Source organism: Arachis hypogaea, chromosome 12, assembly GCF_003086295.3.
Source record: "Arachis hypogaea cultivar Tifrunner chromosome 12, arahy.Tifrunner.gnm2.J5K5, whole genome shotgun sequence".
In the NCBI taxonomy this organism is placed as follows: domain Eukaryota; kingdom Viridiplantae; phylum Streptophyta; class Magnoliopsida; order Fabales; family Fabaceae; genus Arachis; species Arachis hypogaea.
Window position 1 is genome coordinate 114,055,844 of NC_092047.1, and position 15,322 is coordinate 114,071,165.

The 15,322-nt window shown below is 31.5% G+C and overlaps 2 protein-coding genes across 6 annotated transcripts; both read right to left on the reverse strand.

Moving 5' to 3' along the window:
• Nucleotides 1-4,092: 4,092 nt before the first annotated feature.
• LOC112728425 (peroxisomal membrane protein 11C) lies at nucleotides 4,093-8,097 on the reverse strand. Of its 2 annotated transcripts, none has more exons than XM_072209833.1 (8): nucleotides 7,799-8,097; nucleotides 6,160-6,369; nucleotides 5,756-5,830; nucleotides 5,583-5,657; nucleotides 5,400-5,480; nucleotides 5,218-5,292; nucleotides 4,916-5,089; nucleotides 4,093-4,417 (listed from the first exon to the last, which is right to left on the reverse strand). In XM_072209833.1, exons 2-8 carry the CDS (start codon nucleotides 6,349-6,351, stop codon nucleotides 4,382-4,384), a joined length of 708 nt encoding a protein of 235 aa, XP_072065934.1. In that variant the 5' UTR covers nucleotides 6,352-6,369; nucleotides 7,799-8,097; the 3' UTR covers nucleotides 4,093-4,381. The 2 variants fall into 2 exon arrangements, with proteins under 2 accessions (XP_072065934.1, XP_025634334.1); XM_025778549.3 differs by having other exon boundaries at nucleotides 6,160-6,425; nucleotides 7,799-7,938.
• A 2,815-nt stretch (nucleotides 8,098-10,912) lies between these two features.
• Nucleotides 10,913-14,912, reverse strand: LOC112728426 (uncharacterized). 4 transcript variants are annotated; one of them, XM_025778551.3, is made up of 3 exons: nucleotides 14,383-14,912; nucleotides 14,060-14,148; nucleotides 10,913-12,826 (listed from the first exon to the last, which is right to left on the reverse strand). In XM_025778551.3, exon 3 carries the CDS (start codon nucleotides 12,793-12,795, stop codon nucleotides 11,110-11,112), a length of 1,686 nt encoding a protein of 561 aa, XP_025634336.1. In that variant the 5' UTR covers nucleotides 12,796-12,826; nucleotides 14,060-14,148; nucleotides 14,383-14,912; the 3' UTR covers nucleotides 10,913-11,109. The 4 variants fall into 4 exon arrangements, with proteins under 4 accessions (XP_025634336.1, XP_072065935.1, XP_025634335.1 ...); XM_072209834.1 differs by having other exon boundaries at nucleotides 14,281-14,756; XM_025778550.2 differs by lacking the exons at nucleotides 14,060-14,148; nucleotides 14,383-14,912 and adding an exon at nucleotides 13,070-13,369.
• Between the last annotated feature and the right edge of the window lie 410 nt (nucleotides 14,913-15,322).

Below are 15,322 nucleotides of genomic sequence, written 5' to 3' on the forward strand. Positions count from 1 at the left end.
AAATTTGAATCAAATCATAAATCCCGTCATTTATGGAATCAAATTAGAATTACTTCCTTCTCTTAATATGGTGTGAACTTCTTCTCTCACTCTCTCCTCAAAGCAAAAGCCGGTACAGTGCCGCCATGATTACCAGCCGCCGTCGGACATCGCACCGACACTCTTTCGACTGACGCCGTTGTCCGCACAGGCCACCGTACGTAGGGAGGAGGACGCGCATATTGTGTGAGTCGAGCTCACGACACCACAGCAATCCAGACATCCAGCGCCTCCGTCGCAGCCGGTTTGTGCCTTCTTCCCGTCGCCGGATGTTCACTTTCTCTATGAACGTGGATGGTTATTCCTGCCTGTTCATATTGTGTGAGTTGTTTTATAAAGTAATTACGTTGTTATTTATACACGTTCACATTGGATGTTCATTTTTGTATGATTTTGGATGTCCACTTTCTCAGTTTTCGTGGTTGTTTATTCTTCGAGTAATTCAATAAGACCTAGACAGCAGGCTGGCGCTGGGATGACGCGGTGGGATGCAGGTTGCTGCGCACACGGCAGGGTGGTGGAGAAAGGAGGTTTTTCTACAGGATAAACAATGGAGTTTTTTGGAAACTAGGATAACGGTGAGTGATTAATCCAGTTTTTTGGAAACTAGGATAACGGTGAGTGATGAATGATTAATGTGAAAGAATTTGTGATAAATTGGGGGTAGATATTATAAAACTGAACATACCACTAAAAATTAGGGATAATAATGTTTAAGGGTAATGATAGGGAGACAAAAAAAAAAAAAACAGCCAGAACTTAGTTTATTTAGTATTTATTAATTATCGCAACAATTAATGAATGCTAAATAAGACAAATTATGGCTGTTTTTGCATAATTTTTTTTTGTTACCGAACATTTCCAAATGTTTAATTTACATTATTAATACATATTAAACTAAATAAACAGCCCATTATATATATTGTATAGATATTTCATTGTGAGTCACATACATTTTACACCTCATTCTTTTTTCTGGCAACTATTATCGTCGTGATAATCACCGCAAAGATCTTGACACTGTTTCCAACTCGGATAGTTTCACAAATTAGTTTTTCCGCGTCCAAACCATTGTAAGCATAGATTAGTTATTATTGATTCTGTGGTCCCTCTTAACAAAGTAAATTTTATTATTAATATACTAGTACTAATTTTAATTTTTAAGACGTAGTCCCTTGCTGCTTGAATAATTGTTTTCCAAAGTTGAATTTTTTATTCAATAATATATATCTATTATTTTAAAGTTCTAATAAAGTATTAATTATTAGATTTCAGTTTTTCAATTTCACTCTTACTCTAAGATTCATACCAAATTGTAATAATCATTTCATAATTTACTAAGAATAATTTTTGTCGAAACAACATAATAATTATTTTTTAAAATTCTCTGAGTTTAGTATTCCATCAATTTTAACTTGGCTGTCTTTTTTTGGTTGTGTACAATTATTAAGACAATAATTAAATGTTGTTAAAAGTATAAAGGATAAAAGGAAAAAGACAAAAGCATTTCTCATGTTATTTTGATATTTTCTCTCTTCATTAATTTTTTACTATTCTTTTAACATTCTATTTTTTTAATAGTAGAAGGAATAATAAGTAAAATTAATTACTGATTTCTTAAAATCAAAACATGATACTTAATTTGCTTAAAAAAAAAGAGTTAATTTAAAATATAGAGAATAATTCCTTAATATTTTTGCCAAAACGTCAAAAATTTTATTTATGGATGAAAATCAACCTAAAACATAAATTGTACGACCCTTATTTTTAAGCACTTAAATTCTCGTTATGAAACTTCTCATTCTATATATTAACTCTTAGATATTTTAGAGTTGTGGTTCTCACTCTAATATCGAAATTTAATTTATATTTTCACAATTGAACTAAGTTTAGTATTTATAAATAGTTTTTTTTAATATTTAAATATCATAACTTGTGTATATTAATTAACATTTAACTCAAGAACATATAGTAGTAAAATTAAAAGTATTGAGTGAAGATGAAAGGGGAAAATAAATGAGATGGGAAAGAAACAAGGGGACAAGAATATATACCCTTTTGCAAACTTTCTCCCAAATGGTGAAATAATGCTATTACCAATCACCATCAAATATGCTTCCATAATACTCCTTTTCCGCTTCTTCTAAATTGACTAAAAGAACGGAAAGGAAACAAGACTAATTTTATAAACCAATAAATTAATTTTTCTTTCAATTAAAGTGAAAAATGCTACAGGTACCTAGATCCCTCATCATGCTTTTTCAATGCCCGTTCATCATTTACCTAAGCACAAATTTAATTATATATATATATATATATATATATATATATATATATATATATATATATATAGTCTTTTTTTTCTTTTTTCTAAATCGACAAGATTGAGTAATTCTTTCTTTTTAAAATATTATTAAAAAACACAACAACAAATGAAATTTCGAATGTTAAAATTATTTTATGACTAGATAAAATGATCTTTGCTTTAAATATATATGCATATACGTAGTTAAGAATTATTTAATTATCACAATTAAATTAAGGATATTATTAACAATACAAAAAATATCCTTTTACGGAAAAATTGAAAATTTTGAGATAATGATAAATTAAAACATCAATATTCTTTAAAAAAAAAAAAAATTTGGATTGATATTTGAATCGAGAGAGTATCCAAAATTTTATAGTTTAGTTGATCTAGTATTCAAACAAAACTTGTCCGATTATTATCTTATTTCTTTTATTATTTACAAGACTCAAATTTAAGATATTGTTTAAAGATAATTAAATAATATAGCAACCAACGAGTTACTAAGGTGATCAAAATTTCCTTTGTTATTAAAACCAACTAACGACTTTTCTATTTTTTGTGAATCAATAATTTAAACTGGTGAAAAAAAAAAAGTGAACATTCACCCTATTAAGTTTTTGACATGGTGATGCCGCCACTTTTTGACCCTACTAATTGTTTTTTTTTTTTTTTTTTCAGGACAACTCGACATGCTAATGATTAATTCATTGCGGATCTGATTTCATTTAAAGGTTTGTCGTTGCTATATGTACAAGACAAGATACATGTACAAGAGAGGATTTAATCCTTGATACTTATTTAAGCGAACTAATGAACTAACCACTAGATCGACCCAAGTTAATTGACCCTACTAGTTAGTGATCATGGTCTCAACACGCAATGCAATGCAAATGAAAATTAATGGCACCAACACAGGACTTAGCAAGTAGTATATGCAAGGCTGTCATGAAAGTAAAGGCTCATTATTCATTTTAAATGTGATACCAAAGAAATTAAAACATAGGGTTTATTGATTTTGAATGTTTTATGGACGGTTAAGGATATCATTGTTTAAGGTTGATACTCTATCTAAATTTTAACCCTAATATCAAAGCAGCTCTTGCAATATTAATACTCAAGGAAATGAAATATGATCATTATCTTCAAACTATTATTAACATAGGGAGGGGGTGGAAGAATGGAATAATCTTTTAAACATGCATTTGCAATGATGCCATATGTCAATTGAACCTCAAATGGATAAACAATTTAAAACTCAATGCCATATATTTCATCTTTAATCTGCAGTGAATCTATTTGTTTTTTTCTTTTGTTTACTATATTAATAAGATTGAGATTTTTTTTAAAATAAGATTAATTTTTTTTCTCATGATTTAAGATAGCTTGATGATGATATGTTAACAAATGTGAGTGCAAAAATGAAGCTAACTCTATAAATAAATAAATAAATAAAAACTAATGCTAAAAAAAGTAAGAAAAGTACTAATTGGCTAAGATAGTTATTTGACATCCTTTCATCATTCTTAAGAGGTACTTCATTCTTCTAATATTATCACACAATGGCATCTCACTAAATTGTGAAATACCCAAATGATTTACCCTTTATCCATAACAAAATGTCTCTAGAGCTTACATACATATACAAATTTCCTTTTAAAAATAGGAATACCAAGTGAACTCTCATTTTTTTTATTGAACATATTTCCAAGAAAATATGTATTATCATCAAACCATTTATGAGATATCAGGTAAATATTTTTCCCTTCAATTTGTTGGAAACCCCATCCAAAAATCAATCTAAGTCCTCATGCCAATTAATTTGTAGGCATTAGGATAACAGATATTATTGTCTTCTACAATGAAAAACACTTTATTGTGACAACATTGGCACCAATTATGATGACATCTAACAAAAAGGTTAGTAGTTTGCAATTTTTTTCAATTTTTCTCACCAACATTTTCTAACAAAATTCATACAGCTATTATTAACAACAATGAAACAGCTGAGTGTGAGTGTGTGTTCTTCCATCTTCATGTTGATTTGGGCTTCACTGGGGCAGGAAGCAACTGCATTGTACCAACAACATACCCTTGTCAATCAATGATCCTCAAACGTAATTGCGACCCCAATATATATATGACATGCATTCTTTTCAATATGTATGATATAATATAAAGGATTTTGTTATCAAGTGTTCTAAGGCAAGTTTTCATAGTTTCAATGCCGTCAATACAAAACTTCCCATTTTTGAAACCTTAACAAGCCCTTCTAAGGTAATCATTGTTCATTAGTAAAACCCTTATATAAACTCCACCAAAGTTTCATGCACATTCTGAATTGATTCCCTAAAAATTGTTAAGGCAGTTCCTTGCATCTCTTGAGAAAAATGATCAAGAGGGTAGCCTTTGTATCTAATTTTTTGTCATTGGTTGTTAGTTGTGCATGCCTATGTAGAAAACATGTGCATATATACATATATACTGAACACACAAAGACAACTTCAAAGGAAATTCAAGACACTCAAGCAAATCAGGCAAGTGAACTATAATGTTACTAGCAGGAACCTGATAGCAAGTTATTATAGATGTAATAAATCCAAAGGCTCCGGTGACTCTCGGAGTGATTTTGTTTGGTGCCAATTGGAGCAATCCAATTGCTACCAGAGTATCCAAGCCTGCTTTGACAAGTGCTACAGTCCTCTCATTTGACTTTTTAAGTTTAGCACGGTATTGCTCATTCTGCAACCCCAGAAAATGGCTTCACATAAGTATACAATGATACTAGAGAAATACAGTAACAGTTCGCAACAACGCATGCCAAGAAACTGAAACTTAGAAGATTATATGCACAAACCCGAGCGACCTACTTCATATTTATTCTTGTTCTTGAGTTCTGCCTCTAACTTCTTCATTGATTCGGAAAGTCTTCCAAGCTCCCCAAGCTGGTGAGTTAACATGTCAGATAATAGATAAAAGTAGAGCTAAGGACCATCATTAATGCATATACGTGTGTGCTAGCACCAATGAGAAGGGAAAGGCAAAAACGAACCTCGACCAAGCTGGTGCATACCGTGGAACCAAGCCAACAGTACATGGATAGCCGGGCAATTAGTTCCGTGCGTTCTTTATTCTGTATTTCGACAATAAATTATTATACACTTATAGATGGAATTCTCACAGAACAAGAAAACCAACCAGAAAAACGATGCTTAAGAAAAGGCATACTCCCTACCTCGTAAATGCCTGTTCTGCCAAGCCAAACGAATTGATCAAGAAACAAGAACATCGCAACTAACGCATCCTTGGACTGAAAAATAAAATAAAATAAAACATCGAGGAAGATATTAGAAAGAATACATAATAGAAAGATTGATCAAGAAAGGTTGATGACTTGGAAACTCATACCTTTCCTAACAGAGTTAGGTGGATAGGAGCATCCTTTGGGGTGGGACTGATCAGAGAATGCAGGCCATTGACAAACTGCATATTGCAGGTTGCAAAATCATGAGAGGTAATAAGTATCTCAGGGAAAATAGAGGGGTATAAGTATAACAGGCAATGTCTACAAAGAAAATCTTTAAATTAATTATTTTGCAACATCTTTTCTGAGCCAGAATTTCCTTCAGAGCAGGTCTATTTCTAAACAGAAAAATGTTTCTAAGACTTATTTTCAGTCATTATTTTTAAATTCTGTCCTTAAGATATGAGCCCAAAGATATACATAAATAATGAGAAATCATATTAAGGAGGAAAGAAAAAATATATGAACTTGAAATCATATCTGAAATTACACATGAACATATCCCAACCTTTAGTAGACGGAAAACTTTCCGTGCCAAGCTAGTTGTTTTGTCTACATTCTGGGCAGGACCAGGTTGTCCAGCACTCACAAACTTGGCGCCATATTGTATAGCCCTGCATATCTTGTCCCTCGCTTCAGCCTTGTTCAAATACAAAATTAACAGAGCCAGTTCTGCCCTAGTTGCATCCAAGGTACTCATTTTCTATCGTAGTAGCAGCTGTGTAACAAAACCACAGCAAACTAACTCATCTCAACTAATAAGGAGAACGATGGCTGGAGAGCAAAAGGTGGTATTCATAATTATTCAACAGTGACTGAAGATGACACATTTTTATATCTATGAATTATGAAATTTTACATTTTGTGGCAATGTGCTAAAGTGGCTCTTTAGTAAGTTGTTAGACTCAACAACTATATATGTATGTTATTTAGCAGAGATTTAAAAGAAAATGAATAAGCACATATTTATTCTCAAATTATGCCGTTTGATCAAGTGAATTAGGAAGTTAACAGTTCCACAAACCCCTCCACCAAAATCCATTACACCCTAATATAGTTAAGAGGAAAGAATTTCAAATTCTAAATACAGCAAGCCCTGTGTCTCACTAGATAAGATCATTACATGCATCATTTTACACCAAAAGGAAAAATTTCAATCAAAACCAATTGGCAATATCCATATTCTCCTAAAGTGAACTATCTTGCATCATTTTTGTAATATGGACTATCTTCCCCCTTATCCATATTCTCGTTGCAGTCTCCACTGATATTCTGCTAGCAAACATAAACATCCTAATCTAAATCCTTGTTTTAACACCAAACTGAGATAATAGGCCATGACATGCCATTTTGCCCAAGCTCCCTAATATGCTTTTGGCTTTACAATCTAAACCTGATCCAACCTGATTCATGCACACAACCTTCGTATTCCATAGCAGTAAGAGGAAGACCTCACTCAGAAAATTTAAATTTTAGAAGCTCCAATCCTGGTTCTGTTATCGAATGAGTACTTGATCAAAAACTCATCACATCAATAGTTTTTGTTTGATAATCCCTTTTTCTTTCCCCAGAGAATTTTGGTTCCAAGACTGAATGAGATCAATAACAATAAGTGGCATTTTGTCTTTGCTAATCTTACTCCAAAGAGGCCTCACCAACATATTCCAACGTGTAAATAACCCTCCTCATGCATCCAAACCTAACTCTGATAACTAACTTTTGCTAATTTAAACCCTTCTCTCTACACCAAAACTTTGAATCTAATGAGCAAAATTCACGAGAATCAAATCATAATTCAAGTTTCTCTACCCAACAAGGAAAAACAAAAATCAAGCGAGCTATATCCATTCAGTATTCACATTATCCAATTAACCATCTTTCAGTGTGGAATATCTTCAAACATTTAATATGCCAATGAGGATCACAAAATTTCATGATTCCAAAACAATATATTTTATTCATTCATTCATTCATTCCTTCATGCACAACAAACATTAAGCTAAACCAATGAATCATAGAAATTGAAGAATCCATTTGATATTATATTATTGTATATGAAACAAGCAGGCTCACAAGAACCATATAACAACATGAAAATCTGCAAAATCGCAAACCATAACAAAGGAAGATTGGAAATTTTAATGTACCTTCAAACAACAAGTCCAAAGGATCAAAGAGAGAAAGAGAGACGGAGAAAGAGAAGGTAGCGAAAGAAGTGCTGCGTGTGTGATATATACAAAGAGTAGTTAAGGCCTTGTTTGGTTCTTGTTGTTCATGTAAAAATAATAATAATAATAGAAAAAAAAAAAAAGAAATGAAAATGGCTTTGTCTCAGGTTATGGAGGATCTACGGTTCGGTGATTGCGATGTGATCCTTTGAACTATGAACCCCAGAAGTGAACAAATTTTAATTATTTGTGGCTCGTTCAATTTCAACTAATTGTTCGGAAACCAAAGGAGATCCAACGGGATACAATTATTCAATTAAATTTCTATATTTAAATAACTTTTAAATAATAAATTTAAAAATTAATTAATTTTATTTATGCAATAAACATAATTAGTTGCCTTTGTAAAACTTGTGAAAATTATTATATATTTTTAGTATTTATTTTCTCCATTTAAAAGTAAATAATATTATTTTATTTGAATTTATTAAAATAATTTTATACGTATATTTAATTATATAACATCACATAAAAAAATATTATTTTTATTAATTATATGAAGATGTAAATAGCCATTTAAAAAAATAAATGTAATTGTACAATTGTACAAAATATTTTATACTAACCACGTATTAAAATTAAATATATTCATAAAAGTGTCTATTTTATCAACTCACTTGAAAATTGAAATAGTAAAAAAAATATAGCTATTAGCCTTAAATTTATCACATTGAAAATATTTTACATACTAACTTTAATGTCATAAACTCAATACATAAGTATAACTTTCAATTTCATGTCACAACTCACAAGTATTACTTTTGCATCATTATCATTTTGAGATAACGCAGTACATCTTCAAAAGCATAACCAGGTGAAGACTTTAATCATGTCATTTTTATTCTTATTTTAGTTAACTAATTTGATTTGGTGATGAAAGAAGAAGTAGGATGAAGATGAAACCCCTGATACATAGGTACTTCAAATTCATTCACATTATTAGGTTCAAAGTTTTAGTAAGGAATATTGTTTCATTCTTAGAATAATATATATATTCTCATTTTCTTTCTATTAGTTTGCTGATTAAATCATTTTTTAAATAATACTACTTTTTTTTAAACCCAAAATCAGTTATGGATCAAATGACTAATCTATAAACTCAAATAGCTATCAACTATGTTAGGTCTTAGGTCAAATGAAAAAACTATCACTAAACAATAAACAATAACGTTGTGTTTGATTTTAAAAATAAAATAAGACACCGAAAATATGACATAAAAACAAAAATATAAAATTAGTATTTTATATTTTATTTAAAAATAAACTGAATAGAAGATAAAATAAATAATTGAAAGTTAAATTTACGTTTTTATTTTTTTCACACAAAATATAAAATAAAAAATATAATTATTAAAATTTGATAATAATAATAATAATAATACTATAAACAAATAAAAAGATAAATATGTTTTTCGTCTAACATTTATATTTTTTTAAATAAAAAATACAAAATATATTAATTTAATATTTTAAGATATAATATTTTTATTTATGTTTTACTATCAAATATAATTTTATATTTCTATATTTATGTGTCAGTATTCTGTCCTTTGAAATAAATGAAACCTAAGTGCACTTATTCACTGAAACATAATGTTTAATTTGTGAAATATTACTAAAGATACACCACTTATTACGTGTATAATGCAAGCAATGCTGGTTTCACATTTGTGATAGTGAGGTGCAAATGGCTATATACATAGTGAAGTAGAAAACATGTTCCCAAAGTGATGAAGTCATTGTGGGGTTGGAATTGAACACACCATGCATGCATTATAATTTATAATTAATTAGTAAAACATATATCTTACAACTCACATGCCATTATGATTGTTTTGTCACACTAATGCAAGTCCAAGTGGTGCAAAGCACTACTACAATGATTTTAAGGAGAAAAAGAAAAAAATAAAACTAAGACAAAAAGTCATAAAGATAACTAGGAAAATGGCAAACTTTTAGAAGCAATTTCAGAACATTTGATAAGTTAAAAAGTTGTTTAGCATATAAAGAAAGAATTTAATTTTTAATGTACTACCAGTGTAAAATAATTTTACATGTGCATTTAATTACGTAATGTCACATCATTAAAAATAACTATCTTTTATATTGATAGTATGAATAATCATCCAAAAGAATATATATGATTACACGACTGTATAAAACGCTTTACATTTTATCAAAATTAAATTCATAAAAAAATTGTGGTGGAAGAAGTGTGAAAACTTCAACCAATTATTAATATCTATTCTTAAATGATGTATGATATTGAGTAACATTTCTTAACCGAAATCTAAGATGTGAAATTTGGCTCTACACAGTTTATATTTCAAAATAAATAAATAAATAAATAAACATATTAAATGTTAAGACTTAATCTATAGTTGCACTCCTAAAATAAAAAATAAAAAATAATTAGAAAAAGGAGAAAAAGCTAATTAGAAGTAGGTGTCAAAGGATATATCATCACAAATAATCTCAGAATAAAGTACTTTTCTTTTTTTATTAATCAAAAGGGTGGCAAGCAATGATCTTGGTAGCATTATTTGTTTACTAGACATATTAAAGTTATAGTGCTGTTAACATTAGTGTTTTTGCAATTTGTTAATCTGACTTAAAATTTAATAATTTACATGAAGTGTATAAAGTTGTTATTTAGAATCTGATAACAAAAATGATGGAAACACCAGTGTTCATCACACTCAGAAATTTGTAAAAATAAAATAAAATAATTATAAACTTTTAAAGAATATGGGATTAGGTATTTTTTAAAAGTAAGAATTATTACATAAAAATACATAGGTGCTGGATGGTGACAATTCCTTAGATATATAATTAATTGATGATTTCATCAAATAAATACTCATTCTTATAAACTTTTCACACTTTAACTATAACTAGAAGTTCAAAATAATAGCAAAATAGGTCAAAGATTCTACTTAACACTTGTTCAAAGTTAATTTTTCTTCTTCTCTATGTGCAGAATCCAAGTTTTATCTAAGATTAAATGAAACATTCATATGAAGAGCCAAGTAATGAAATGAAAACATGAGACAAATTAAAGAGAGGAAAAGAGTGTACAAAAAGACAGAAACATTAAATACAATAAAATATAAAACACTGCTTACATTACACTTCCCTAAGCTACCACTTGTTTCATACAGACAATGAAACAAAAATTAACAAAAACAGAGAAATAAAAGTTGCAATAATAATAATAATAATGTTTAGTCTTATTTTCTGCTAAACAAGCTTCTGAGTTTTCCTCTTTCCAATCTCTCTAGAAGCTTCTTAGATCCAGGAATCTCCATCTCACTAAGCTTCTTGAGATACCCTATTGCTCCATAAGAAATCATAAGCTTCTTACATTTCTTGCAAGAAGACAATGATGCAAGGCATGAAACTGCATATTTCTTTGCAGTGTTCTGTGGATTTGGATCAAGCAACTGAACCAAACTTGGCACCACAATCTTATCATCCTTCTTAACCTCTCTTCGATTCGCAGACAGAACCATCAAGCTCGAAATTGCTTGTGATGCAGCTTCTCTAGCACTATTTGCTTTAGCCTCAAGCAAATTTATCAGAAGAGGTATGCAGCCGGCTTCGCCGATCATTTTTTTCATCTCAACCGGGCCACAAATCCGGCAAATGACAGAGGCTGCAGCTTGCTTGGCTCCCAAGGAACCCGACTTAAGCACGTGAACCAATCGAGGAAGCAAGCCGAGGGAATCCAGAACATCCTCAGAAACAGAACCAACCAAATTCCTCAGGGCTGCGACCGCGGATTCTTGAGGAAGAGGGCCATCAAGATAGGCCAGGAGATTGCTGAAACCACCTTCTGCTATGACAGATCTTCTTAGATTCTCGTTGCTCGCTGTTAGATTCTGCAAGCACTCGGCCGCATACTCTTTCGTTCCCAACAAAATTCCAGAGCTAAGGAGCTCAATCATCACTTTCACAATGCCTTCTTCAGCCAAAACCTGCCTCACATCCGGCACGGACGACGCATTCTTCAAAGCACAAGCGGCTGCAGCCTGAGAAACAGAGTCCCCTGTTTGGCAAACCTCAATTAACGGCCGAACAGCACCGTGTCCAACAATTGCACGGGTGGTTTCGGCCGACATTGACAGCCTCTGAAGAGAAACCGTGGCCTTCTCTTTCCCTGCAGCACTACCGGATTCAACGAGCCGAATTAGGGGTGGCAGAACTCCTTCAGAAACTAGCCAATTTTCGCAACTACCAGATTCCACAAGAATACATATCACAGTAGCAGCCTTTTCCCTAATCCTTGGAGATGTTGCTGTAAGCAATTGAACCAATGCAGCAACATTGCTTCTCCCAAGAACAGCCAAAACATTCTTCTCATCTTCTTTCATCACATCATAGAGCTTCTCCAATGCTCTTTGCTTGGCTTCCAAGTTACCTATCTGAAGCCTTGCAAGTAATTCCTTAATGGATGCAAAATCTACATCAGAGTCTTGAACAGAACCAGACACCATCAAAGGCAGAGTAGCCTCTCCTAGCACACCGGTTTTGATGAGCAAGCTGCAATCTTTCAAATTTAAATCGAGTTTCCCAGCTAAAGCGTCGAGATCACTCTGCATCCGAAGCTTACCTTCATACTTCTCCTTCAAACAAAGCTCGGCCAATTCGATAGCTTCTTCGAGTGACTTGGAAACTGACTGCAATTGCTCCTTGCAGAGAGCATTCTTGGAGAAGCAAGGGTGGCTCGACAAGTCCGATAAACGCGACGGAATCTGCTCCAATTTCGAGATAATCATCTTCCACTTGACTGGGAAAACTTTAACCTCTTTTGCTTTAGACATTGCTGCAGGAACAAGCTTTTGTGCATGAAGCAACCATTCTTCTGTTGAACTAGCATCAAATGATGCAGCAGCAGCACCATAATCTTCCACCATGATGTAGAATTTGATGATTGATCACCAAGAACTGGAAAAGAAAAGAAAAGGAGAAAAACTAAGCTCAAAGAAATGACCAAGATACAATTTTTTGCATAGGAGAAAAAGAGAATGCAATGATAATATCACAGAAAAGAAAAAAAAAATCAAAAGGAGGTGGAGCAGTTGCAATCATAAAATCCTTAAAATTATAAATCAAGACTCCAATAGAAAATTCTCTAACAAAATAAACAAATAATTAAGAAAAACAAAAAGAAAGAGAGATTAGACCAACATGAATATTGAATAGTATGAAGAATCTTGATGATCACAGACAAAAAACTTGTTTACTAAAAGCATGACCCTCCCTATCAAAGATGAAGTACCTAAAGATACCCCACTATTCTTGTTACTTTAGCAAAGTGATCATTTAATGCCCCTTTGGAAATTATATAAACAAGTTAGTGTATTGTATTGTATTAGTAGTCTATTGGATATTGGATTTTTCTAATAAGTGCAATAAATGCTATGGTTAGATATATGGTTGCTAATGAAAATGAAGTAATTGGACATTTATCTGCTAAGAATGCTGTCCAATTAAGAGGGAGTCGGTGGGGATTATTAAATATTAATTTGAGTGTGCAAATCTACTAATATGTTAGGCCTAAGAGACCAACTTGGAAAGTGGCACAAATGTAATAAGGTGTCCTCGCTAGGGGCATATTGGTCACTAGAGGGGAAAAATAATATCTCTTAACTTTACTCAGCATCAAGGGGTTGGTAGGTACAAAGAGCAACACAAAGTTGGAGAAATTGAATTCTTGCATGAAAATGATCTTGATTAACATTTTAACAATACAAATTAACATTAGTATTAATTAAATATCTTTTAAATATTTTTCAAAAGCATTATAAGAATTTATCCCAAAATTAAGTGCATGAGTGAGTGTTGTGAGGTTAATTTCCAACTCATATCAACAGTCAAGGAGTCCAATTTCAAAAAGGGAAGTAGAATCCTTAGATGTGATTTTCCAACTTTGTCCTCATAATAAAAGGGGTTAATGAAATATGAGAAAGGGAGAAGCTTCACTTTAAAGGGAAGACACAAGTCTCTATCTACAAGTTGTATACAACACAAGCATGTCCAATCAATGATCACTGACTATTATTAATGTTAACAAGTAAGGGAATAAAAAATGTTGATGAGATTTAAAAAAAAAAAAACAAAAGAATGAATTTCAATTAATGTAAATTTAAATTAAAAACAAATAAATATATACAATACCTTAACTCAACTTGTTGACTTGCTCTCAAACTATTCAAAGGACTTTTCTTTTTCCTGTTTAGAGCTATCAATCTTGTTCCTCACTGTTTCTGTAAGCCCAAAAGACAAAGTAATTAGAAAGATTCCATAACATGTAGCTTGAGCAAAAGATAAAAACCTTAACCTCATCAAAATATAATTATTAAGAGGAAAAGGAAAAGGAGGAAGAAAAAGCACAGAACTTAGTTATTTCTTTTTCTTCTTCTTTTTTCATCCTTAAGTAGAAGATCAAAGCAAAGATGCAACAATGTAAAATAGAACACACTTGAACTTGAAGGACCAACCTTTAAGAATGAGTAACAAAGAAAGCAAGCTTCTTCTGTAACTTAAACTTCAAACTTCACACACACAAAAACAGAAAACACTTTGTTTTTTGAACACTATGCAACAGCATTAAACTCTTCCAATGCTTCCAAAATCATTGATCAGGCTATGAGCTACTTGGAAACAGTTTCTTCAGAGTTTCAGAAGCTGCTTCAGTCCTGTCTCATAATAAGCTGAGGAACAGAAGCAAAACGCTCCAAAGTGATGAGTGATCAAATTTTGAAGCAAATCCAAACCATATAATATAATATATAGCACTGAAGCTCTTACAACAGAAGAAGACAAACACAAGCTAGCACAATACATCAGAAAACAAAACACCCCACAATTCAAAAATCAAACTTTATAGCATAAACGCTCAAATGAAGCTAGATGCGAGTTTTAGGGGTGCATATCAGAGCTTGAAGTGCTTAAAGTTCGAACATTTCCATTGATTTAACGGTTCAGATTTGTGGGGTTGAGACAGATAAGCTAACCGTTGAGATTGATTGAAATTTGAAAAATCTAAGGATGTTATATATATATATATATATATATTTTAAGGTTATCAATGTGATTACGTGGGTGTGTAGCAGTGCCACGTGTAATGTGGGGGCATGGTGTAATAACAGCTCCTAAGTCCTAGTATAAGGTGTCTAAGTAGTATTTTGAGAGTGCCTAAAAATCCCACGTGTGAAAGTGAAGTGAACTTGTTTCATTTTTCAAAGTTCACTGTCTGTTTATTGGATTTGAATTTATATATCTTTGACATTGATCTTGTGATATATTACGAATTTGCCACTAATGTTTTGCCATGAATATATGATGAGAATCATAGATATATTTATTGACTAATGAATTAAGCTATGAAATATTTTTAGGTGAGATAAGTAATATAATTGTTTTTTTTTTATCATGGTC